Raw genomic sequence first — 24,382 nt, forward strand, 5'->3', positions numbered from 1 at the left:
AGAGGGCACCAGAACCCCGAGACTGGAGTTACAGATGTTTGTGAGCCACCACGAGTGTGCAGGGAACCAAACCCAGGTCCTCCGGAGGAGCAGTAAATGTTCTTATCCACTGAGCCGACTCTCCAGCCCTGCAAGTCTTTGCGAGCTTTGCCTCAGTTTCCATTGTAGTAGGATGAGATTTCATTTACCTATTTTGTGGGTCTTATTTTGTTTTGCCTTCCTATTCTAAACAATTTCCTTTAATCCAGGAAACGTATTGATTTATTAAACGTCATCAATATACCTGAATAGGAAACTATATTCAGCAATCTCTACAGCATTAGTGTCATTTGCTAGAAAGAGACAGTGGCCACCAAAGCCACATTAATAACTTTGGGTAACCTGACACTGACCTTGTCTGATGTTTGTTGAAAAGGGGCTTGGCTATGTAGTGCAGGTTGGTCTGGAATTTAAACTCCTCCTGCGTCATCCTCTCAAGAGCTGAAATAGGCATGCATCACCGTGTTTAGTTCATTGTCTTTGTTCTAAGGGAGATTTGTATTAAAAGGTATTAGAGATGGGCTAGCACCAAATGGAGACTTCCTCCTCCATTTGGACATTACATGGGATGTTCCTCCTCTATGAGGAAAAGCATCCAGGCCCTTCTGCATGCCCAGGTGGAGGAGAGCACCCCCAGGCCCCTCACATGCCCAGATGGAGGAGAGCACCCCAGGCCCCTCTGCGTGCCCAGGTGGAGGAGAGCACCCCCAGGCCCCTCACATGCCCAGGTGGAGGAGAACAGCCCCAGGGCCCTTGGCAAGTACAGGTTGTCTTGATTTCTTTCTGGCTGACGGTGGCCATTTTGAGAATATCTGCTTTTCCCTACAGAGATATTTGTCTTAGTTACCCAGAGACTTCAGGATGGAGGTCCTGAGAGAGAAAGTAGAGGAGGAGGAGGCGGCTGAGCGTGAGGAAGCCGCTGAACGAGCAGAATGGGCTGAAAAGATGGAGAAGATGATGAAGACAGCCAAAGTGAGCAGAGAGGAATCCGTCCTGACACAGGATGAGCTTCAAGACCTGGAGAAGAAGCTAACGGCCATTGAGATCCCCACCCCAGCCGAGTACTCGTGAGTATCACCACTGGGGCTGTCCACTTAGCCGCCCTGGCACACTTAGAAAGGACCAGGCTCAGGAAGGACCAAGGCAAAATGGTGGCACCTAGGCCGGGAGGGTGGCCATGGAGGGATGAGGTTCAGTTTGAGGGTCTGTTTCCTCTATTTGTGTAAAAGCAGAAGTGTGAGTAGTGATACCGTCTCTGTGTAGTTTGAGGAATAAGTGGAGAAAAGACAAAGTCAAAGACAGCTCAAGTGCTTTGGGGGTTCCCGGGGTGCCAAGCATGGCCTCACTCAGAACTTTGCCATCCCTGCCGGGACACAGGATCATAAACAAGGCCCTCATTGATGTCACCAAGCTGCCTGCGTCCTACACTAGCAACTCACCCAAGGAGGAGCACCTGCTGCTAGTGGCGGACAACTTCTCCCGCCAGTACAGCCACCTGTGCCCAGACCGCGTGCCTCTCTTCCTGCACCCGCTAAATGAGTGCAATGTGCCTGTGAGCCTGGGGCTTGGAGGGCGGGGCCAGAGCAGAAGAAGAGGGGGTGGAGGAAGGCACACCCTTCCACCCTGTGGAGCAGTGCTGGCCTGTGGGGAGCTGGAGGAGATGACTCCAGGGGAACGTGGGTCTGGGACCTGAACTGGAAGTGGGGCTACCACCCTGTCACTGAGCTACATCCCCAGGCTTCTCCTTAGTCTTGAGTCTTACTATACAGCCCAGGCTAGCCTTGAGCAAGCTGTGGCTATCAGCTCTGACTTACGAACCCATGCCAGGAGACCTTACGAGCCTGAACGACACTCTCCTGGGTATAGAACAGGCATAGATGAGAACTGAGGCCCAGAGGGGTTCAGGGAGGTGCCTGGGGCCATGTGGAGGGGAGCAAGAACCCTGTGCCAGGTTTTAGGGTGTTCTCTGCCCCCACATTGTCCCGTTTCTTTGTCCTTTCCTTGAGGAGCTGTCACCTGCCACTGGAGACCACCCTGGTCACCAGCCACCCCTCCTTGAAACCTCTATAGGCTTGCTCTACAAGGCCCTCAACCTGGTCGGACATCTATCTCCTCTAGACCTTAGGCAATTTACCTGGCCTCTCTGAGCTGGGAGGGAAGGGTTTTCTCAGTCCTTCCAGCTCAGATCCAGAACACGCTAGTACTATCCCCATGGAATAGGTGCATCTCAGCCATTGCCACCTCCAGTAGCCAATGCCCGACCTTCCCAGCAAGGGACTGCTCCACCACCCTGAGACCAGTGAGCTGGGCCTCTTCAGGGTTCCCCCGGGAAGTCAGGGAAGAAGGCTGGGCCAACCAGGCAGGGATGCTCATACGCCCCTGTTCCACACGGCCCCTCGCATGATCTCTCGCTTTCAGAAGTTCGTGAGCACCACCCTGAGGCCAACATTGATGCCCTACCCCGAACTCTACAACTGGGACACCTGCGCCCAGTTTGTGTCCGACTTCCTCACCATGGTTCCCCTGGTTGATCCTCTCAAGCCGGTAAGTGCTACTTCCTGGCTGCGTGGGCTAAGCCCAGCAGGTTTAATAGGAGTCTGGGCAACAGGAACTCAGGCAAGCTCCAGCCTCCTGGACCCCTGTAGGGAGAGGCACAGAGAGGCAACCACTGGCCTGAGGGTACACAGCAAGGCTGGTCCCCCCCATCTGGTGGAGTCTGCCTCAGTCTCCCTTTTTTTTTTATTTCAGGAGGCACAAAAGAGCTGGGGATAGCAAGCTGCCTCTAGCCTGCAGCCCCATCTTTGGGCTTCCGAAAGGTTCAGTCAGCTTTTCATTGAGAAAGAAAGGAGACAGGAAAGAGGGAGGGGCGAATAACCGAGCGCTGATAGAAGGATGAGAAGGATGGAAGAGAGAGCTTCAGAGGAGAGCCACCTGTTCCTTAAAACGGCAGTCACGTGTGTGGGTGGCACGGATCTGATGTGCCAGGTCCTCAAGAGGCTCCTGATGCAGCAGGGCCCTTACCCCGACAGGTGGGTGGTGAGTGGCAAGGGGTCTGGCTGAGCTGACGTGTGTCCTGTGCTCAGCCCATGCACCTGTATTCCTCGACCACTGTGCTCAAGTGCCAGAAGGGGAACTGCTTCGACTTCAGCACCCTGCTCTGCTCCATGCTTATCGGCTCTGGCTACGACGCCTACTGCGTCAATGGCTACGGCTCCCTGGACCTCTGTCTCATGGACCTGACAAGAGAAGTGTGCCCACTTACCGTAAAGGCTAAAGAGGTATGCCTGATACCCCTCCTTATATGCAAACTGTCCAGGCTGCCCATCCGCCTGAGAGGATCAGGGTCTGCCCTGACCATCCTTGGAGAAGCAAGAACTGGGTGGGTCTCTGACCTGGCCACCCTTAGGGGTGTGAGGATTGTGTCCCTGTCCCTGCCCTGGCCAACCCTTAGAGAAGCAGGTCCCCATCCAGGCTGTCCTTACACTCATGGGTTCCTTTCCCATCACTACGCGTCCTCTGTCGTTCCAGACCCCCTGTTTCAGTCCCTTGGGGATTTCTCTGTCCTCAGCATCACCCAGAGCTCAGTTCTCCCAGCTGCTGTCCCTCCCGCCTTGCCCTAGCTCAGTTTAAGACACTGTGCTGCCACTGGGCAAATGTTATGACTTACGTGGCTTCTGCCTTATCTCTAACCATCATAAGCCTACCCACTTCCGCTTGCAGCTGGTAAAATCCTATCTGGTGGTTTTAATGGTGGGAAACAAGGGCCAAGTGAGTGCTTGATTCTCAGCCCTCCTAAAACACGCACCCCCTTTGTGGTTCCAGGGTGGACCCGAGAACCTCGCACGCGCGTGCTAGGCAAGAACGCTAGTCTGAGCTGCATCTCTAGCCCCAAAGTATCCCATTTAACGGGGAAACGTTACCACTTCCCCCAGTAAGTGGCAGCTGAGTTTCCTGTCTGCTGATTAAGAATCTGATGATGACCAGAGTTTATGCAAACAAAAGAAGCACTTTTTAAACTCTAACAATGTTAAAGTTAGCATGGAAGTACTGAGCATGTGTGTGGCTACGGTTGTGGGTAACGGGCATCCGTGAAGGCATTTTTGTGCATATGTTTCATGCCAGAGTCACATCTATGTTTGGAAAAACACCGTACTGTGCCCACAAGAGCTTCCCATACCCTGGGTGGATTCCAGGGCTCTGCAACAAGAGTCAGGCCCCTCTGCAGCTGATGGATGGAGACCCGGGGTCCTGAAGCACTAACCGGGAGATTGAGTAAGAGGGAGAGGTGCCAGGCAGACTGCTCACTCAGGACTGGTTCCCCAAGCAAGGTGTCTCAGCTAGGGTTTCTATTGCGTGAAGAGACACCATGACCATGGCAACTCTGTTTTTTTTTTCCTTATAGAGTTCTTTTTTTTAAAAGATTTATTTATTTATTATATATACAGCATTCTGTCTGCATGGATGACTGCAGGTCAGAAGAGGGCACCAGATCTCATTACAGATGGTTGTGAGCCACCATGTGGTTGCTGGGAATTGAACTCAGGACCTTTGGAACAGCAGCCAGTGCTTTTAACCTCTGAGTCATCTCTCCAGCCACCATGGCAACTCTTAATAAGGAAAACAATTATTTGGGGCCGGCTTAGTCCGTTATTGAAACAGTAGGTTTAGTCCGTTATTGAAACAGTAGGAAGCATGATGGTGCACAGGCAGATATGGTGCTGGAGAAGGAGCCAAGAGCTCTACGTCCCCATCAGCAGGCAGCAGGAAGATACTGTGTGACATTGGGCTTGATTTGAGCATTTGAAACCTCAAAGTCCACCCCACTGAAACAGTTCCTCCAACAAGACCACACCTCCTAATAGTGCCACTCCTCCCTGTGGACCTATGGGGTCATTTTCATTCAAACCACCACACAAGGGATGAGCAAATGATGTTTTTTGTTTGTTTTGTCTTGCTTTTTTTTTTTTTTTTTTTTTTTTTTTTTTTTTTTTTTTTTTTTTTTTTTTTTTTTTTTTTTTTTTTAGAGACAGGGTTTCTCTTCATAGCTTTGGAGCCTGTCCTGGAACTCACTCTATCAACCAGACTGGCCTCGAATTCACAGAGATCCGCCTGTCTCTGTCTCCCTAGTGCTGGGATTAAAGACGTGCGCTACCACCTCCTGGCAGCAAAGAATGCGGCACAAATGCCATCTTATGTCTTTTCCTTCCGTGGTCTCTGAGCTCACACCTCCTGGTCTTCTTGTCTCTGCTGCGGGTTCAATGTGGGCATGGGTTGACTCGATGACTACAGATGACAGCCCTGTGTAGTTGGAGTTATCATTCTTATAAAAGGGCATGGCCCAAAAGCAAGTGTTACCATGTCTGGAGCTACCAAACTGTGATGACATTTTTTCGGAGGATGGAGACCCAGGGATGGAAACCCAAGTCTGACTCCCAAGACTGGAAACTGCATTTCTTTTCCCGTCACAAGCCCACTTCCACAGTGCCTGGAGAGTTCCTTCATGGCAGCACAGATCTTCATTTTGTACATATCTATATACACACGTGCATGCATATGCATGTAGAAACACACACACACACAGAGGTTTTTCCTTCCTGGCCCAGAAAATTTGAACTTGGAGTTGATGTATGAAACCTCCCAAGGATAACCCTTGAAAACTCTGACCCCTGACAATCTGCTCCACCTTCTGGCTGGGATCCAGATCAGCCTGGTCAGCGGGGGAATAAGACTCCCCTTCCTGTTCACAGTTTCCTGTGCAAGGCTGATGGGGGAGATCCTTAGGGCTCTCTGCTGCCTGCGCAGCTAGGCTTGATCTGTAGCGAGGACCCCGCCCCACCCCCACTCCTTTCTAAGCTGCAGCTCCCTCTTCTGTTAGGGTAGGCCCTGTAAAGGATGTGGGTGGGATCTGGACTTGCCTCTCTTGTTGGGTCAGACAGTCAAGAAGAAAGAGAAGGCAATGCCTAAGAAGTACGCCGTCAAGCCACCGCGGGACCTGACCAGCAGGTTTGAGCAGGAGCAGGAGGAAAAGAGACTGCAGGAGATCAGGAACAGGGAAGAGAAGCAGCGCAAGGAGGAGGAAGAGCGCCTCTTGGTGGGTATAAATGGCACTGCACCCTGGCATGACTGTTCACGGTACCCCCTCCTCCCAGCCCCCCCCACAAGGGATAACATATCAGGGCCATAAGGCCTTCTCTTATGATTCACCAAAGCTCTCCTTACCCGTAGAACACATTGCCTTTCTTTGAAGGAAATCTCACCCAGGAAACAATCGCTCTGCAAAATGAACCACAGATTTGGTAGTTGCCCCTCCCATTTTACCCGTTGAAACCTTGGGCCTAGGAGGGGAGATGGAAAGAGAGATCCCCTTGGTTGGTGGTCACCCACCTTTCCTGTGTAGGAGGAAGAGAAGGCGAAGCCCGACCCCCTGCATGGACTGCGGGTGCACGCCTGGGTCCTGGTGCTGGCCGGGAAGCGTGAGGTGCCCGAGAGCTTCTTCATTGACCCGCTGACAGCGCGCAGCTACAGTACCAAAGACGACCACTTCTTGGGCATCGAGAGCCTCTGGAACCACAAGAACTACTGGATCAACATGCAGGACTGTTGGAACTGCTGCAAGGTGCGTGGGAGCAGGGTGTGACCAGGGATGGGGGCCAGGGGCGGCCTTGCTACCAGCCCCTGACATCAGGAGGCCCCAGTACCTACATTCCTGCCTATCAAGGGTCTTTCTGGCAAGATGAACGTCTCCAGTTTCGTTGTGTGTGTCCTTTTTAACCCGTTGGCTGTTGGTTTGTGTGAATGAATTTTGAGTGGAAGGATAACATCCTTGCCGCGATGTGCGTACACCTGAGCTCCCTGTCCACGGTCTATAAGCTGATCAGGCCCTGCTTCCTGCACCCAGACTAAGAAAGAATATGACCCATACCTCAGAAACCCTCTGTGTTCAGTTCCTACCCCCCCCCCATTCCCAAATGTATACTGTACGTTAAGGACATAAACAGCACAGGTATGGGCTGGTAGGATGTTCAGTGGGTAAAAATACTTGCCACCAACCCTAAGGCCCTGAGTTAGATACGAAGGGCCCACATGGTGGAAGGAGAGAACTGATTTCTACAAGCTGTCTTCTGACCTCCATATTCACACACCCCCACACACGTATACAAAGAGGTGCTCAATCTTAAATGTATACCTTACTGGATTGGTTTGTGCAAATGAACTCCCCTATGTATCCAGGACCTGCCCCCTCCCATCCAGTAACCCCTCCAGCCGTGCGCTCAATGGTAGAGCAGGTGCTGAGCCCGTGTAGGCTCTGGGTTGATCCCCCAGCACCACAAAAATGAAAAAAGAAAAGTTCACTTATACAAACCAACATTCTTCACTTGAAAAGGATGCCCAGGTCCACAGGGAGATGACGATCTGATTGGAACCATCAGTGAAGGGTGGGAGTGTGGGCGAGTGGGCTCGGCTATGGGGACAGAGCCCGGGCTGACTTCTTACAGTGCCCATCAGTTTATTCTGATTTAGGACAGCCCATCAACTGAGTTATACAGTGTGCATTCTTTGTGTTGGATTTGTGAAGTCATGGAGATGTTTGTGAGATTCACCCATCTTTTCTGTGTGCAGTGCTCGGTTCGTTTTCATGGCTTATTAATTCCCTCTTCTTAGCATTTTTTTTTGAATTTTCGAGACAGGGTTTCTCTGTAGCTTTTGGTTCCTGTCCTGGAACTAGCTCTTGTAGACAAGGCTGGCCTTGAACTCACAGAGACCCGCCTGCCTCTGCCTGCCTGCCTCTGCCTCCCGAGTGCTGGGATTAAAGGCATGCACCACCACCGCCCGGCTTAATTTCCTCTTCTTGAAGCACTCCAGAACTTATTTTTCTATTTTAGAGTGGCATGTTTCAGTTGTTTCCAGCATGGGACTATTTGGGATAGCCCTGCAGCGAGCAATTCCCTACCCGCGTTTCAATGAACACATGTGCGCACTTATGACTGATCAAGACCCAGGAGAGTCAGATTCTTCTCATTTGCAGAAAATGACTGCATCGACCTATAGCCCCCACCTCCAGCATTGTGTGAGAGTCCGGACGCCCTCCTGCTCCTTACCAATACTCCTAGTTACTTGTTTGGGAGTTTGAGAGGGTGTGGCACTGTCTTGGCCTCCTGAAGCTGAGATTACAGGTGTGCACACCGATGCCCACCCAGTTTCCTCTCTTCTCATGTTGGCTGTCTTGTGGGTAGCTCGCATACTGCGTTGTTTTGAAACTACAGCTGATTTTTGCACTGCCCTCATATCCAGGATGTTTTAAGCTTCCTCATTAACTAATTTTCTAATTAAAAAATTAGAAAGACTTCAGGGCTTTTCTACCTGTGAGGTCATTTTAAAACCTTCTCCAGGGAGCTGGAGAGATGGCGCAGAGGTTAAGATCGAGTCCTGTTCTTTCCTGCTCCTGCTGAGGACCAAAGTTCAGTTCCCAGCAGCCACATCAGGGAGCTTACACTGCCTGTAACTCTAACTCGGGGGATACAGCACTCTTTTGGACTCTGAGGGCACCCGCAACACGCTTGGCATTCTCACACAGTGCCACATACATGTGAATAAAAGGCTTAAAAAAAAGAACCTTGCTAGGTGACTTTCTATAGAATCACTATTGTTGCTTCCTTGGAAGTCATCTGGGTCTAGAGTTTTCTCTATAGAAATGTTTTAAACTACACATTCAGTTTGGATAATTTGTTTGTTCTGACAGTTCTGGGGATGGAACCCAAAGCCTTGTGTATTCCAGCCCTGGGCTCTAGCATCAAGCCACACACCCCCAGCCCAGGGCTTTTATTCTTGAGTGAGTTCTGGTAGTCTCCATCCTTTGGAAAACTTTATCCCTTTATTTACATTTTCAAATTATTGCTATAAAATGTTGATATTTACTCCTTATTTTCCTTTTGATATTTCAGAGCCCATAGTGATGACTCTGCGCTCTCTGTTGGCACTGATAATGTACAAATATTTTTTTCTCCTAGTGAATCTAGCAAGAGGCTTATCAATATTGTTAGAATTGTCAATAAACCGTGTTTGATTTTATTATTTTTTTCCCTATGGCTTTGTTTCATTTATTTCTACTCTGATCCTTATTATTTTCTAATGCTTGCTTTAAATTTCATTACTTAGTTTCTTAAGGTAGAAATCGAAGTAATGACTCTGGGCCAGTTTTTCTGGCAAAGACCTTCATTTCGTTAGCGAGTTCCTCCACTGGCATCCCACGCATTTCAACAGCTTGTGAACTTGCTTTTTTTTTTTTTTTTTTGGCTGTTTAATATTTATTGTATTTTTTTAAAAAAATTTCAATTGAAATAGTTACATAACTTTGTCACTTCTTTTTCTCCCTCTATCCCCTCCCAACTACCTTTTCTCTTCTCAAACCCTTCCCTCTCATATCCCTTCATAACTCTCAAATTGATAACCACCCTTTTCTTATCATTGTTCCATACACATATACATATATATATATATACACACACACAAATAGATACAGATATACTCTGATAGGTCTGTTTCTGTTGTTTCTATAATATTTCAGTGTTGACCATCCTGTATTGGACAACAAATAAGGGGGGTGAACTTGTTTTTCTTCAGTTCAAAATTCTCTCTCGTTTTTCTTTTCCTTTATCCTCTGATTCACAGGTCATTTTAAAATCGGTGTTTCAGACAGGCGGTGGTGGTGGTGGCTGGTGCCTTTGGTTCCAGCACTAGGAAGGCAGGGACAGGCGGATTGCCAGGGTCACACTGACCAACCCTATCTTGAAAAACCAAAATCCAAAAACAAAACAAAAAGTGGTGTTTCATTCATAGACACGTAGATATTTCCTGGTGACCGATTTTTTATTTCAGTGTTGATTCTGTGATTGTTAGAGAATGCTGACCATGTGATCCCCGCTCTCTTACCGTGGCTTGGTTTTTGGTCCAGACTATGCTGTATCTTAAACGTTCTGTGCATTTGACGAGATGTCTGCTCTTTGGGGTTGGGTGGAATGTTCTATCGCATGCCAGTGAACACAAGTCAGCTGCTGGTGCTCAGCTCTTCAATATCTTTGCTGGTTTTCTAGATTCTAAAATGATTGACATCATCTAAAACTTGGATTACACTGTCGGATTTCCGTTTCTTCTATTGCTGTTTGCTTTACACATTCTAGATATCTATTTACAATCCATAAATATAGGGTCTCTGGATTTCTTTTGGTTTATGCTACCATGGGCTAGCTTTGCCTTTTACAAAACTCTATTTGTATTTTCTAAATTTAAGTGTGTATTATTGGGCCTTTCCTTTATCCATTTTGGACATTCTCAGTCTCTGAGAATACTTACTATTATTTTTTTTGATAAAATTAAGTGTATAGCTATTATTTTTCTAGGTACATAATCAATTTTAATTTTTTTTATTTTAATTGAAAATAGTTTTTAAGCTGGGTATACTGGTGCACACCTTTAATCCTAGCACTCAGGAGGTAGAGGCAGGAGGATCTCTGTGAGTCAGAAGCCAGCCAGGTCTACACAGAAAGACCCTATCTCAAAAATAAATACGTAAATAAAATTTTCTCATACGGTATATTCTGATTATGTTCCCCCTCCATCGTCTCCCAGATCCTTTCTACCCCCTGCCCCCCTGCATCCACAGGCTTTCTCTTTCTCTTTCAGCGTCACGGCAAACGTTGTTCATTGTATTGGAATTCTCTTCCCCTTTTCCCATGTCCTCTATTTTTTTATGATTTATTTACTTATTTTGTATACAGTGTTCTGTCTGCATGTATGCCTGCAGGCCAGAATAGGGCACCCGATCCCATTACAGATGGTTGTGAGCCACCATGTAGTTGCTGGGAATTGAACTCAGGTCCTCTGGAAGAGCAGCCAGTGCTCTTAACCGCTGAGCCATCTCTCCAGCCCCTTTGCTTTCTCTTTCTTATTAGAATAAACAGGCATCTCAAATAATTATAATAATAACAAGAAGAAAAAAGATATGATATGTAGGCCTATATTTTGTGCCTATTACATGGCTTCAGACCTTTACAAAGATAAAATAAAAAAATAAAGCAGAATAGGACAAAACAAACAGGAAAAAGGAGCCAAAGAGAAAGCACAAGAAACCCATATAGATACACACACACAATTCACATACATAAAAAAATCCCATAAAAACACAAAGTCAGAAACTATAATATACACACAAAAGACCTGTAATGCTAAAAACGAAACAAAATGAACAAAGCATTATGAGACCAAAAACCCATTCTGTGTCTGCCTTCTACTGCTGGGCATGGGGCCTGCCCTAAGTGTGGTTTGCACACCTAGTGAGACTCCACTGGAGAAAACCAATCTTTCCTTTGCAAGCACATACTCAAATGTTCCATGTGTGTATATATGTGCATGTCACCAAAAAACACGTATGAAATTTTTTTGGAGATAACTGAGTGCTTGATGTCGTAATCTTTTTGCAGAGATGTTGGGTGAGATTCTGGTGGAAAACACGGAGATCTAGCGATCGTGGAGAGCTTTAACTGAGCCTTTGTGTTATCTTTACTCCCTTGGTGCGGCCCATCAAAGTCCCAGAGCAGAGTTTGGGGCATTTGTCACTTTTTTCCCCTTTGGAGGACTCTGCATTCTGATTTCTGCCCCTTAGTGCTGTGGATAAATTGAAAGCCGTTTCCTTCTCCTCCTTTTCCTCCTCCTCCTTCTGTTTGATAAGGTTGCAGGCATCCCAAGCTAGCCTTGGATTTACCATATAATCAGGGATAACCTTGAACTGCAGAACATCAGCTCTCCTGCCTCCAACTCCTAAACTGGGACCACAGGCATGTGCCACCATGCCTAGTTTATGTGGGTCTAGGAGGGCTCCCAGGACCTCATGCATGTTAGGCAAGCATCCTACCAACTGAGCTACACCCCACCCCTCCCAGAAGCACTTCTCAGTCTCTGATCTGCTTTGGACCCCTACGTGGAGAAAATGATCCCAAACCGGAAATACCTTTCAGGCTTCTCTGCATGAATCCTGGCTTCTTCATTTGTTTTCCTCAGTGGCAGACTGAACCGGGGCCTCACACAGGCTAGACGAGCCCTCCACCACTGAGCCTCATCCCCAGCACAGCCTCTTAAGTATTGTGGTACCCGTTGTTTGTTTTTGAAATAGCATCTTCCTTTATAGCCAAGGTTCTCAGAGGGAACAAAGTCCCAGCGCTATTTTTAGCAGTGTCCACGCTGGCCAGTGTCATGGTCTCTTCTTCCACGCCCCTATTTGGTGACTCAGTACTGGTTCCCTCGCCTCCCTTCCACCTGCCACAAATGTCCTTCCCACGGCACTGGTGTGGTGTACACTAGAGTACTGATGGGGGGGTCAAAGGACAAGATGAGGACCTGCAGGCTGGAGGAGGGGCTGAAGACTACAGTCATCTCGGAAGGGCCAGTAACACTGAGTGTGTGTTTATTGTGAGCCTGGTCCCGAGGAGGGCAGCTTTGACTCTGCATCGTCTGTGTAGGGTGGGATAAATGTCATTGACCTGGATGTCAGTGTCCTTACCCGTCACACTAGTTAACAAATCTGACACTCGTCAAATGCCCAGGACCTATTAGCGCCTTCTGAGTATCGTTTTCTGTGAGGGAAATAAGGGCCGAGAGATCCTGGGGTCAGACGAGTCAGGTCGAGTGCTGAGATAGATGTCTTTCTATCCCAGGAATTCAACTTCCAACTCACTGACACAGTTATAGACCACATAGGGGAAGCATGTCCACTCTGCCTGTCTCCCATCGGGCCACAGTCATCCCTCAGACCAGTACATTGCAACAGGGTTCTATCTGGTCAGGAATGGCGGACACTGGGAATAACAACAGAGCACAGGACTTGGAGGCCTGAGGTCTGAATTCGAGTCCAGTGGCTTGTTGCTTTTCCCTTCTGCTGGACAGGAAGTGCCTGGGATTGGAGACCTGGTCTGTATCGATTGCTCTGTGTGCGTTCCTAGGCCAGGTATGGGCCTGGCCTACAGTAGACACTTCATGGAGAAGTGGAACACACCGCTTCCCCTCCCAGAATTGCCACTTGCCCATGCAAAACGACCCCGCCAGATGAGTTAGTCACATATCACTCCCCTGCCTGCGCTCTCCTCCACATTCCCTTTATGTCAATCCATATTTAAACGTTTCTTCCCCACAAGTAGGGTGTTAAAGAACAAAAATTCTTTGTCTTACAATTCTGGAGACTGGAAATCCAGGACTGAGGTCCTGGCAGGGCTGCTTTCTTCTGAGATCTCTTGTATCCTCTTGAGTCCCAAGTAGCAGTTGGCTCTTGCCTCCCTGACCTAGGGCAAACAAAAACAAAAAGAGAAACCAAGGAGGCTCACTTTAACCCAGTCATTTCCTAATGGTTTGCCTGCTCAGAAATGCCCCATAGTGGCATATACAGGTCTGTCCCCAGGGCAGGGCACTGATGAGTCTCCTCTGGACATGCTGTGGGATTTCTTTCTCTGGATATGGGTCGGTGGGATGGGAGTGGGGCCTGCGTCCCTGTTGAGACGAAGAACGAGGCTGGACTCTTAGAGACTGAATGGAACGGACATTCTGCACAGCCCCTGCAGGCCTCTGGGAACAGCTGTTTCTATTGTCCTAGGAGTGGGCCCAGGCATGGGGTTCAGGGGTGCATTCAGTTGGTTCCCTCTCCATCAGGACTTGATCTTCGACCTGGGAGACCCTGTGAGATGGGAGTATATGCTCTTGGGGACCGATAAGCCGCACCTGTCCTTGACTGAGGAAGATGACGAAGGCCTGGACGATGATGACGATGTAGACGATCTGGTGAGTCGGGTGGGCTGAGGGTGGCCTGAGGGTGGGCTGAGGGTGGGCTGAGGGGCTTCACCTGTTTCGCGTCAGGCAGCCTGACAGACACCCCTGAAAGCATGTCCATGTACGGGGAAGTCCAGAATCATACATTCTTCCAAGCAGAAGAAGCCTGAGCCCTCATTTTCCAGATGGGTAAACAGAGGCCCAGGTACATCCAGTGACCAGCCAAGGACTTCCCAGTGTGTTGACAGTTCCTAAATTCAGTCTCTTCCATCTGGAGCCCCGTTCAAGGGTTGGGGTGCTCCTCAGAGAGATGTACTCTTTAGAGTGGGAGCCCCGGGACTGGCCACCCTGCTAGCTCCTCCTTAGTCACATTATGACTATCAAGCTAGGCCTTTCCTTCCTGTTCTATTACGTCTTCTAAAGACCACTGGCCTGGGGGATCCCCTCATCAGCCTTCCTTCTGTCATCTCCCAACAAGGTGCGTGCGTGTGTGTGTGTGTGTGTGTGTGTGTGTATGTGTGTGCGTGCGAGTGTGTGTGTGTGTGTGCATATGTGCGTGTGCGCGTGTAGAAGGTGTGCTTCCTGCATGAAGTCTTGAATGAGAAATCCAAGACTAGGAGCCCAGCAGGCAAATTCCCCCGGCTTTGGGATCTTTCATTTCCCCCTTATGTGTAAAAGTAGGTGAGGGTCCGGCGGTGGTGGCACGTGCCTTTAATCCTAGCACTGGGGAAGCAGAGGCGGTTGGATCTCTGTGAGTTCAAGGCCAGCCTGGGCTACAAGAGCTAGTTCCAGGACGGGCACCAAAACTACAGAGAAATCCTGTCTCGGGGAAAAAAAATGAATCCACCCAATTTTATAACCTACCTTTTCTGTACCTAAATTTTCTTAATAAAATTTAGCATAGCACTGTATTCTTTTTTCAAGTGATGTAAACTTTAGTTTCTTTAGCCCCTTCATTTTGAATATGATGCCACATATATGTGTATGTGTGTGTGTGTGTGTGTGTGTGTGTGTGTAGGTGAGAGTCATAGTCTGGTATCGACAGTAACAGGTGTTTTTACGCATCTAGCACTGCCACAACAAAGTGTTACAAACTGGGGGTCCCACACTACTGGAGGTTGGAATTTCAGGATCAAGGTGCTGGCAGGGCTGGTTTCTTCTGAGATCCTCTGGGTTTGCTGATGGCCATCAGGGCTGTGTTTTATCTGGCCCTCTCTCTATGAATCTCTGTCCTAATCCCCTTGTCTTATAAGAACCCTTAGCATATTTAAGAAGCATATTTAGACTTCATTGCCTCCTCCCTGAAGACTTACTTCCAAGTGCAACCGGATTCATAGATACTGGGGTGAGGGTTTAGTGTGCAATTTTAGTGGAAGGTTGAGCGATGCTCCCAACAAAAGACAACACTGAGGGACGGGTTCTGCTTTGGCATGGACTCTGAGCTCACTCATTTAAATCGCCTCTGCCTGGGAGGCTGGCGGCTTATAGGCTTATAGGCAGCAGGCAAAATGAGGCACCAAAAGACCCACCCAGGAAGTGAGAGAGCTGGGAGCTGGGTTCTCAGTGGTGACGTTCAGCTCTGGGAGCTGCCTGAGAATGACTGGATCACCCTGTTCGCCAACTCCTCATTTCTGAGCACTGGCGCCCCCTGCTGGCTGCGGGCACGGACCAGTGGAGTGCCGGGCAAGCAAACCCAAGTGGGGAGCCCATTTTCTGCAGGCCCTATCACATCCCTAGAACAAGAATCCTTATTGTCTCCAACATGGACAGCTGCTACAGCCTGAGCGGCAGCCCTCAGCCGTGGGACCCTGGGATTTTTAGGGTGTCTCAAGAACGCTCTGCCCACGCCTCCTGCTGACTGCTCGCCTTCTGTGTCCCTGAAAGGACTCACAGTTAGATGAACAAGTATCCAAGGGCTAAGCATTGTTTGTGGCAGGAAGTGTACACATGGAAAATCTAGGGCCTGGTTTGAGGGCCATTTGTCTAGACCAGGCCGTATTGCACAGCACAGACCAGGGATAGAAAGCAGACAGAGCTCCGGGCATTATTCATGACATCCTTTAGTCCTCCCAGGAAACAGCTAAGGAAACCAAGGCCTCCTTACCTGGGATAATAGTTAAAGGTATGGCTCCCCTCTCTGAGCAGCCATCATGGCCGCAGGGAATGGAGGTCTGCCCAAGATGACTCCCCTTCTGCCCCATCCTGATCACTGTCCTGATTTCTGCCTCTTCCGGGGAAACTGACAGCCCCCTTAGCAAGGCTGGGTCTGGGGTAGGAGACAGTTGCGCTATGGCCTCCAAGGGCCTAGCCAGCACCCACCTCCTCTCCTCACAGGGCAAAGAGGAGGAAGAGAAGAGCTTCGACATGCCGCCTTCATGGGTCTCCCAGATTGAGATCACACCTGAAGGTCTCTGTCATTCACCAGTTCCCAGAGCCCCAGGGAGTTCTACGGCCATAACTCAGCAGAGAGGCCATAGAGGCTTCCTGAGCCGCCGTCTCCACCCCTCTCAACACCCCACCAGCTCTGTGCCCAGAGCCTGATACCATCTGGGACACAACTGGACTGTTAACATGACTCCAAAGTCGGGAACATGGCCTCTTTCCTTCCCTCAAATCCTCTGTTCTGAGGAGACCACAGGCAGGACCTGTTGAGGATAGTGTAAGAAGGTCAGGCCCCGGGATGTATGGGCAAAGAAGGCAGGAGAGTGGGTTACCTTCTGCTCCATGTCTGCATAGACCCATCTGGGAACCCCTAGACTCAGAAGAAGGATTCAGGCTGCTCCAGCAGGTGACAAGTGCTAGAGAAGAGGTCGTGGAACCTGACCTGGAGTACTCATCACAGCCTAGATGAGGGATGGAGGCAAAATGGGGTCCAAGAAATAGCCCTGAGGCTGGGTCTTGAAGGCCTAGAAGTCATTCTAGCATACTGTTCTCACAGGTGAAGGCCTGGCTGGGGTGAGGGGTGGCTGGGCCACAGATAGGATTCTTGTGTGGCGCTGGGATTCTGGCTTGGATACCTTGGGAAGAGTTGAAGCCAGCACCAGTGACGACTTTCATCTTCCCTGGAGCTGTTTCTGGACCTAAAGGGTCTTTAAAGGTGATGCAGAAAAAGGATGAGCGGCTAGGAAGGGTGGAAGGAGAGACCCTCAGCACCCCCTGCATCCACAGAGTTTGAGACCCGTTGCCCCAATGGAAAGAAAGTGATCCAGTACAAGAAGGCCCAGCTGGAGAAGTGGGCTCCATACCTCAACAACAACGGCCTGGTGTGCCGCCTCACCATCTACGAAGACACACAGTGTAAGGCACCTTGGGGGCCGGGATGGGGGACAACCAAATGTTGTGCTCGGTCACTCCGGGCATAGCACTTCTACTTTTTTGGTGTCTGTGGGGGCAGAGGCCAGAGGTCTGCCTGCAGCAACCATCTTTTGGGCCCCCACAGGCACGAAGGTTCTGGAGATAAAGGAGTGGTACCAGAACCGTGAGGACATGCTGGAGCTGAAGCATATAAACAAGACCACGGGCCTGAACGTGGACTACTTCAAGCCGGGCCATCCCCAAGCTCTGCGTGGTGCGTGGATCCCACTGCTGGGCAAGCCAAGAGCCCTGGGGGAGGGGGGCTTACCTAGAATGCTACATGATGGGAAAAACCAGCCCCAGGTATCAGCGAGATCCTCGGGTGGCAAGCACGGCCACTGCTTCTGCCTCTGTAAGATAATGAGGTTGTACAGACAGCTGAGGAAGCTCAGAAAAGGGAGACACTGTGGCCAGCAGCTTCCCAGGAAAATCAAAGGCAGGGCCACATGCAGTTCTGTGGCTGCGATCAAGCTGGAATCTCCGCCAGAGGGTATACAGTGTGGGTCACATGTAAAGGGTCTAAGGATGTTGGGCAATAAAGCCAACCAAATACCACAGACAAGGGCAAATGCAGAGGGCAGAGCGCCCACTGGATGGCTGTGGCTAGGGGTCTATGAGGTTGAGAAGAAAGAGTATGCCTTCCAAGATCCATATCCTACCCCAGAATTCACCAGAGAAAAATCTGGAGCCAACAAACACACGGAAACACATGAACTGCATTTGGGAGCTGAACATTTCAAGATGAAACCAACAAGGGGCCATGCCACTGCTTTTGTGTGAGCAAATGGTCCTAACCAGATGTGACAGGGGTTGGAAGCAGCAGAAAGCCCCTCACTAGTGATTTGGCAGGCCACTCTTAAGCATAATTAAGCGAAATGTGTTAATATGGGGATGTAGCTCAGTGTTAGAACACATGCTTAACATTCCTGAGGCCCTGTGTTCCACCTCCAGCAACAATGGCCTTAAAATGTGCATGCATTTTGACCCAGTAATTCCTCTGCTGAGAATTTGTTGTTAGCGAACACTGAGCAAGATCCATAAGGGCATGACATTTAGATGCTCCTCATGGACTTGTTTGTAAAAATGAAGAATTCGATGTAACCACCTTATCCAGAGAGTGGAGGTTGGGCACATGGCTAATGCTCCTGTGTACTGAAGAGCTGCCCTCTCCCTGGGCCTGGGCTTGGGTGCAGCGTCAGCTGCCACAGCTGGCGATGCTCACTCGACCCCTTCCCTCCCCGCTTGCCAACCCCCTCCCCCAGTGCACTCATACAAGTCTATGCTGCCCGAGATGGACCGCGTCATGGAGTTCTATGAAAAGATCCGTGTCGATGGCCTGATAAAGCGGGAGGAGACGCCCATGACCATGACAGAATGCTATCAAGGGCGCTCAGACTTCCTCTCCTACCGCCACATCAATTTTGGACCCAGAATCAAGAAGCTCACCCAGAACAGCGCAGAATCCAATCCCAGGCCCATGGTGGTGAGAGCATGCTGGGGCCGGGGACTGCTGCCCATCTTCCCTGGCCAAAAGAGGGTCAGCAGGATGGGGGAAACCCTGGCTCTGGGATGGGATCAAGGCCTGTGATTCTTGCCAGGGTTCTAAATCTCAAACAAGCAGTTTAACAAAATGTAGAGCCCTGGGCTCGCTAGAGCTAAACCGTGTCCCCAGTCACCAGACAGAGAAGCACTGTTTCCTTATTGTAACACACACTTATGACCAGACACATGGAAATAGGAGAAACCAGAAAAATGTGAAAATATCTCAGAGTGACTTCTCTCCAGTACTACTGTGGACTGGTAGGTTTGTTCCTAGTTGAACAACTAATCCCAGCACTTGAGAGGGGGTAGCTGAAGGACCGAGGGTTTAAGGTAACCCTCGGCTATCGTAGTAAGTTCAAGGCCAGTCTGAGACCCTATCTTAATGAACTTGGGGCTGAGGGAATAACTCACTCCATAGAGCATGAGCCCTGAGTGTGATCCCCAGAACCCACAAGAACAGCCAGGGACTGTGACACACAGCTGGAATTCCAGCATCAGGGAGGCAAACACGGGTTTGCTGGCCAGGCAATCCAGTGAGCTCTGGGTTCAAGGGAGTCCAGGTTTTGAGAAATGCAATCGAGACAGACAGTGTCTGTCTCTGGTCACCACACAAGTGCGTGTATGCACACCAAGGCACACACACAACTTGTTCTGAGAGACTTTAATTTTATTGAGATCCGAGATGAAAGTTAGAACCCCTGTTTTCTACCAAGTTTTTGGCCACTGAGCTTTCTGACCACGCCCCCAAAGAAGCTCGGCTCCATAGCAAGCAGTATTTGGTTATGGGATAGGCTTCCTGAAGAGGTGGCAGCTCCCCATTGCTAGGAGCAGGCAAGCAGAGTCTTGTGGAGGAGGGAACTGAAGAACACACTATGCAAGGCTGACGTGGCTAGACCCCGAGTCACAGAATCCACTGCCTGGCTAGAAGGGACTAACCAACAAGTCCCACCTCCAGACTCTTGGATCTGGAGCGTCCTTTGCTCCTATCCACGGAGCATGCACAGAAATCCCCCCCACCCTTCTGCATGTTCTGGCCACACAGAAAATCACGGAGCGGTTCTTCCGCAATCCAGCGAAGCCTGCCGATGAGGACGTGGCAGAGCGTGTGTTTCTGATGCTGGAGGAGCGCATTCAGCTTCGCTACCACTGCCGCGACGACTACATCACCGCCTCCAAGCGCGAGTTCCTGCGGCGCACGGAGGTGGACAGCAAAGGCAACAAGATCATCATGACCCCGGACATGTGCATCAGCTTCGAGGTGGGCTGGCTACCGCACGGGGCAGGGACTGGCAGGGGGCACACTCGGGAAACTGCTTGCAGCCTTTTCTGGCAACTTGGGAAACCCCAGGTGGATTCCTCCACTCCTCCCCCATTAAGTCTCCATGGTGAAACCCATCTCTGTCCCTGGGAACACGTCTATTTCCCATCCGAGGATCCGTTCCTTGCAGCTCCTCTGAGACTCGTCCCATTTCCATCAAAATGAGAATCCAGCAGACTGAGACATCCTCGTCCCCACTTCCACCTCTGGGGAGCCTACACCCCAGATCCCAGGGACCCATCCTGGAGGTGGCAGGGTGTCTCATCTCCTAGATGGTCTCATCTTCTTATTCTAGTTAGCTTTCTCTGGCACAGCCCTCAGCCCCTCTGCATCTTTCTTTGGTCCCTCTTTGTTACTATGTCTTTGTAGGCAGGGATGCTGAGGTCTGGAAAGGTTAATCATCTTGCTTGAGATCACCCAGCTAGAAAAAGGTAGTCAATTTAAGCCTGGTGGCCCCTAGACCCGACCAGTTGCAGCCTCTCTGTTACTGTGGTGGTTCTGGTCCCAGGTGGAGCCCATGGAGCACACCAAGAAACTTCTCTACCAGTATGAGACCTTGATTCAACTGAAGAATGAAGAGAAGCTGTCCCGGCATCAGGCCTGGGAGTCAGAGCTGGAGGTAAGGTCCTCCCAGAGGGCGGATGTGGCGGAGAGAGAGGGTCTTAGATGTGGACGTCCGCCATTGTATGCCATCAAGGTGCTGGAGATCCTGAAGCTCAGGGAAGAGGAGGAGGAGGCACATACACTAAGCATCTCCATCTACGACACCAAGCGCAACGAGAAGAGCAAAGAGTATCGGGAGGCCATGGTGAGCTTCCCCGCTTTCCCCAGGTCTCCTTCCCTGGAGGCAGGGCTCCAGTGTAGGGAGAGTGTGGGAGTCCTTTGGAAGGGATGACGTCACTGGTGACATCAGGTAAGAAGTCTTGTTGATTGTCACCTGCCACACTGACTGTGTTGATGGGTCACCCCAAAGGGCACTTAGGGTTCAGGCTAGGTGTCCTTATCCAGGAGTGTGGCCAAACCAAAGCCTGCCTTGCATGGGGAAAGATGAATGTCCACCTCTGCCAGGGCTTCCACTGAGGCTGTGACCCGAGCTGGGAGTCCAGCCCACTGACTCAAGCACAAGTTGAGCACCAGGCCTCAGCGAGGCAGGGCTTTGGCCACACCCCCTCCCCCAGGTGCGAGGACCCGATTGGGTTCCTAGGCTTCCTTCTAAATCCTCTTCACTATGCAGGGCAGACATTTAAAGTAGTTCGCAGTTGACCGGGCAAGGCTGGGCTTTGGATTTTTCTTGGATTCATAGGGAGGGGCAAAAGCCTATGTCTGCAGGTTCTCTGGCTTCTGTGTGCTCCGTGTAGGGCCTTATGGGCAAGAGAAAATTGCTGGTAGTCTAACATTTAGCTAATCACCGTCATTCTTTGAACCTGCTGTGGGCTGTCAGACCCAGAGTATGTGCTTCCCAGATCAAAGCTGGTCTGATTTCAGAGGAGGAAACTGAGGCTCAGATTGAGAGGTGAATTCACGTCAGAAACAGGAATTACATATCACCCTCAACCTGGGTCAAGGGGTGATCCTTAGGAACTTAGTTCTCCCAGGAAGTCTCTGCTAGGACCTAGCTTTGGGGCCTGACTTTGTACCGTTGCTGCTCGGGAGGCCCCCAGGATGTGGTGCTCTTTCAGCTGGTTCCCTGGTCCATAGGAGCGTGTCTTGCACGAGGAGCACCTGCGGCAAGTGGAGGCCCAGCTGGACTACCTGGCCCCGTTCCTGGCACAGCTCCCTCCAGGCGAGAAGCTCACGCGCTGGCAGGCTGTGCGCCTCAAGGACGAGTGTCTCAGCGACTTCAAGCAGCGCCTCATCGACAAGGCTAATCTCATCCAGGCACGCTTTGAGAAGGTGAGACCGTGGCCCAAGTCAGGGAGGTGACCTCACCATCCTCAGTCAGAAAATGGGTCCTGAAATCTTTACTCAGGGCGTTGCTGATGTGTGAGCTAGATGCGTGGATGAGTATGTCTGTAACTGGGGCTTCCAAATATCTGACTTCTCCCCACTTCATTACTGGATGGATGATGAGTGAATGGATGGCGGGTAGGTGAATATGCGTGGATAGGCGGGTAGATGGGGGAATGAATGAAGAGGATGGGTGGGTGCAGTTTGGATACGTGGGCAGGCCGGCGTGGGTAAGGATTAGAGGTGGGATGTGGATGGGTGGTGAGCAGGTGGTGGACTGATGAGTGAGTGGGCTGATGGGTAGATAGGTAAGATTTGGCAGATGAGGGATAAAGAAATGAATGGGCGGGTTTGTGGATAGATGGACTGAGGGGTGGTACATTAACTCCTAGTCTTTAGCCCATTTCTGTGAGACAGGTGAGGTGCATACCTTGCGGCCTCCACGCAGTGTCTCGGTCTTCACAGAACACACAGGGCAGAGTCAGGTGGAGTTGGACACAATACTTCTTATGTTTGGAGATGAGTTACTTGGGGCTCTGAGCATCTCAGCAGCTTGTCTAGGTCACATAGCTGTTTTGTGTATGTGGGTGTTTTGTCGGCACATATGTATGTACGCCATGTGCACACCTAGTGCCCTCAGAGGCCAGGAGAGGCTGTCAGATCCCCTGGGACTGGAGTTTCAGATGATTGTTGAGTCTCCATGTGAGTTCTGGGAATCGAACCCCAGTCCTCTGGAGAGCAGCCAGCGCCCTTGCTTTTTTTTTTTTTTTTTTTTTTGAGACAATGTCCTATTAAGTAGCCCCAGCTGGCCTGGAATGTGCACTATAGACCAGACAGGCCTTAAACTCACAGAGAGCCATCTGGCTCTGCCTAGTGAGTACTGGGATTAAAGGTGGCACGACCACACCCTGCTGCTTTGATTTTGTATGAGGAGCTAGGGGTGGAACCCAGGGTCATGCACTAAGCCACATCCCTAGCCCTGACTAACTGTTTTGGCTGTTCTGATTTCATGCACACCTTGTCCTTCGAATCATGACTCCAGTAGTCCCAACCCAAGATCTTTTGTGATCCTCTAACTCTGCCCCTCTCCACGGGAGGTGGGGATAGGGGCTGCCTGGTAATCTATGGGCCTGGCTGATGATCAGTTCACAACTGTGTCCCTGCTCATCTCCCTGTGCCCCCAGGAGACCCAGGAACTGCAGAAGAAGCAGCAATGGTACCAGGAGAACCAGGTAACCCTGACATCCGAGGAGGAGGACCTGTACCTCAGCTACTGCTCTCAGGCCATGTTCCGAATCCGCATCTTGGAACAGCGACTCAATCGGTAAGGGGGCAGAGCCAGGAGGACTCCTGGGAGCACAGACAGCTTGGCTATCCCTCACCTTCTCCTCCCCCGCCTCCCTCTGCTCAGGCACAAAGAGCTGGCTCCGCTGAAGTACTTGGCACTGGAGGAAAAGCTCTACAAGGACCCACGCTTGGTAGACTTCGTCAAAGGCTTTGTTTGATGCCCCTCATGGGACCATGGCAAGAGCTGCCAGAGAATGGAGTCCCGCCCTTCTCCCCGGCTACTGTGACCCCACACCAGCCTCACTGCCACGCTACCTCCCTGTCCCTCATAGTCTTCCTCAAATAAACACACTCCTTATTTGCCATTTGTACTTTGGTACTCACAAGCTCCAGTCCCCCCCACCCCTCAGTCTTTCTCTGTCATCTTCTTTGTTGGAACATCAAGTATTAACGTCTCCAGATGGTTCCAGTCATGGCCGTCTAGTTAGAGCTCAATGTGGTGATGGTGGGCCAGTTCATAAAGTGGGAATGGCCTGGCCAAGGAGTACACCCCAGGATTGGGTGGCTTGATGTTAGAGGTCAAGGAACTGAATCCAAGTTCCCCTTCCGCTTACCACCTGTGAATGGGACTGGCATTCTTTCCTGACCTAAGGGTTAAAGAGCAGAGAGAGCTGGGTAGAGTGGTGCATGTCTGTAACCCCAGCAGCAGAAGGATCTGGGTTCGAGATCTGCCTTGGCTATATAGGGAATTTGAGGACAGCCTGAGCTACATGAGAATTTTTTGAGGTGGGTATCTCGAGACAAGGTTTCTCTGTGTGGCTTTGAAGCCTGTCCTGGAACTCCTTCTGTAGACCAGGCTGGCCTTGAACTCAGAGAGCCTCCCAAGTGCTGGGATTAAAGTTGTTTTTAAAAACAAAGTAGAGAAAACCTGGCCTATAGTCTCCAGGGCATGACACGGCCGTTGCAAATGATCTCACGGCAGCCACGATTGCCTGCACATGCCTGGGCCCATCCATAAGCAATCATGAATCAGGGCGGGGCTCGTGAGGGCCTTGTTCCTCCTCCCTGTCTAACTACTGGTTACTG

At 50.3% G+C, this 24,382-nt stretch overlaps 1 protein-coding gene across 2 annotated transcripts; it reads left to right on the forward strand.

Moving 5' to 3' along the window:
* The first annotated feature begins 877 nt into the window (after positions 1 to 877).
* Drc7 (dynein regulatory complex subunit 7) lies at positions 878 to 23,691 on the forward strand. 2 transcript variants are annotated; one of them, XM_050144147.1, is made up of 17 exons: positions 878 to 1,106; positions 1,417 to 1,591; positions 2,458 to 2,583; positions 3,123 to 3,317; positions 5,972 to 6,130; positions 6,437 to 6,655; positions 13,732 to 13,860; positions 16,183 to 16,255; positions 17,017 to 17,145; positions 17,288 to 17,416; positions 18,465 to 18,685; positions 19,787 to 20,002; positions 20,571 to 20,681; positions 20,760 to 20,870; positions 21,761 to 21,955; positions 23,194 to 23,333; positions 23,421 to 23,691. In XM_050144147.1, exons 1-17 carry the CDS (start codon positions 901 to 903, stop codon positions 23,512 to 23,514), a joined length of 2,628 nt encoding a protein of 875 aa, XP_050000104.1. In that variant the 5' UTR covers positions 878 to 900; the 3' UTR covers positions 23,515 to 23,691. The 2 variants fall into 2 exon arrangements, with proteins under 2 accessions (XP_050000104.1, XP_050000105.1); XM_050144148.1 differs by having other exon boundaries at positions 2,461 to 2,583.
* The last annotated feature ends 691 nt before the right edge of the window (positions 23,692 to 24,382 follow it).

This window comes from Alexandromys fortis, unplaced genomic scaffold (genome assembly GCF_014885135.2).
Source record: "Alexandromys fortis isolate MF-2015 unplaced genomic scaffold, M_Fortis_MF-2015_v1.1 scaffold_1, whole genome shotgun sequence".
NCBI lineage: Eukaryota > Metazoa > Chordata > Mammalia > Rodentia > Cricetidae > Alexandromys > Alexandromys fortis.

Coding starts and splice junctions, on each gene's coding strand:
- Drc7 (XM_050144147.1), top strand. CDS start 901: ATGGAGGTCCTGAGAGAGAAAGTAGAGGAGGAGGAGGCGGCTGAGCGT. Junction 6,656..13,731: donor ACTGTTGGAACTGCTGCAAG/GTGCGTGGGAGC, acceptor CCTCTCCATCAG/GACTTGATCTTCGACCTGGG. Junction 20,871..21,760: donor AAGAGTATCGGGAGGCCATG/GTGAGCTTCCCC, acceptor CCTGGTCCATAG/GAGCGTGTCTTGCACGAGGA.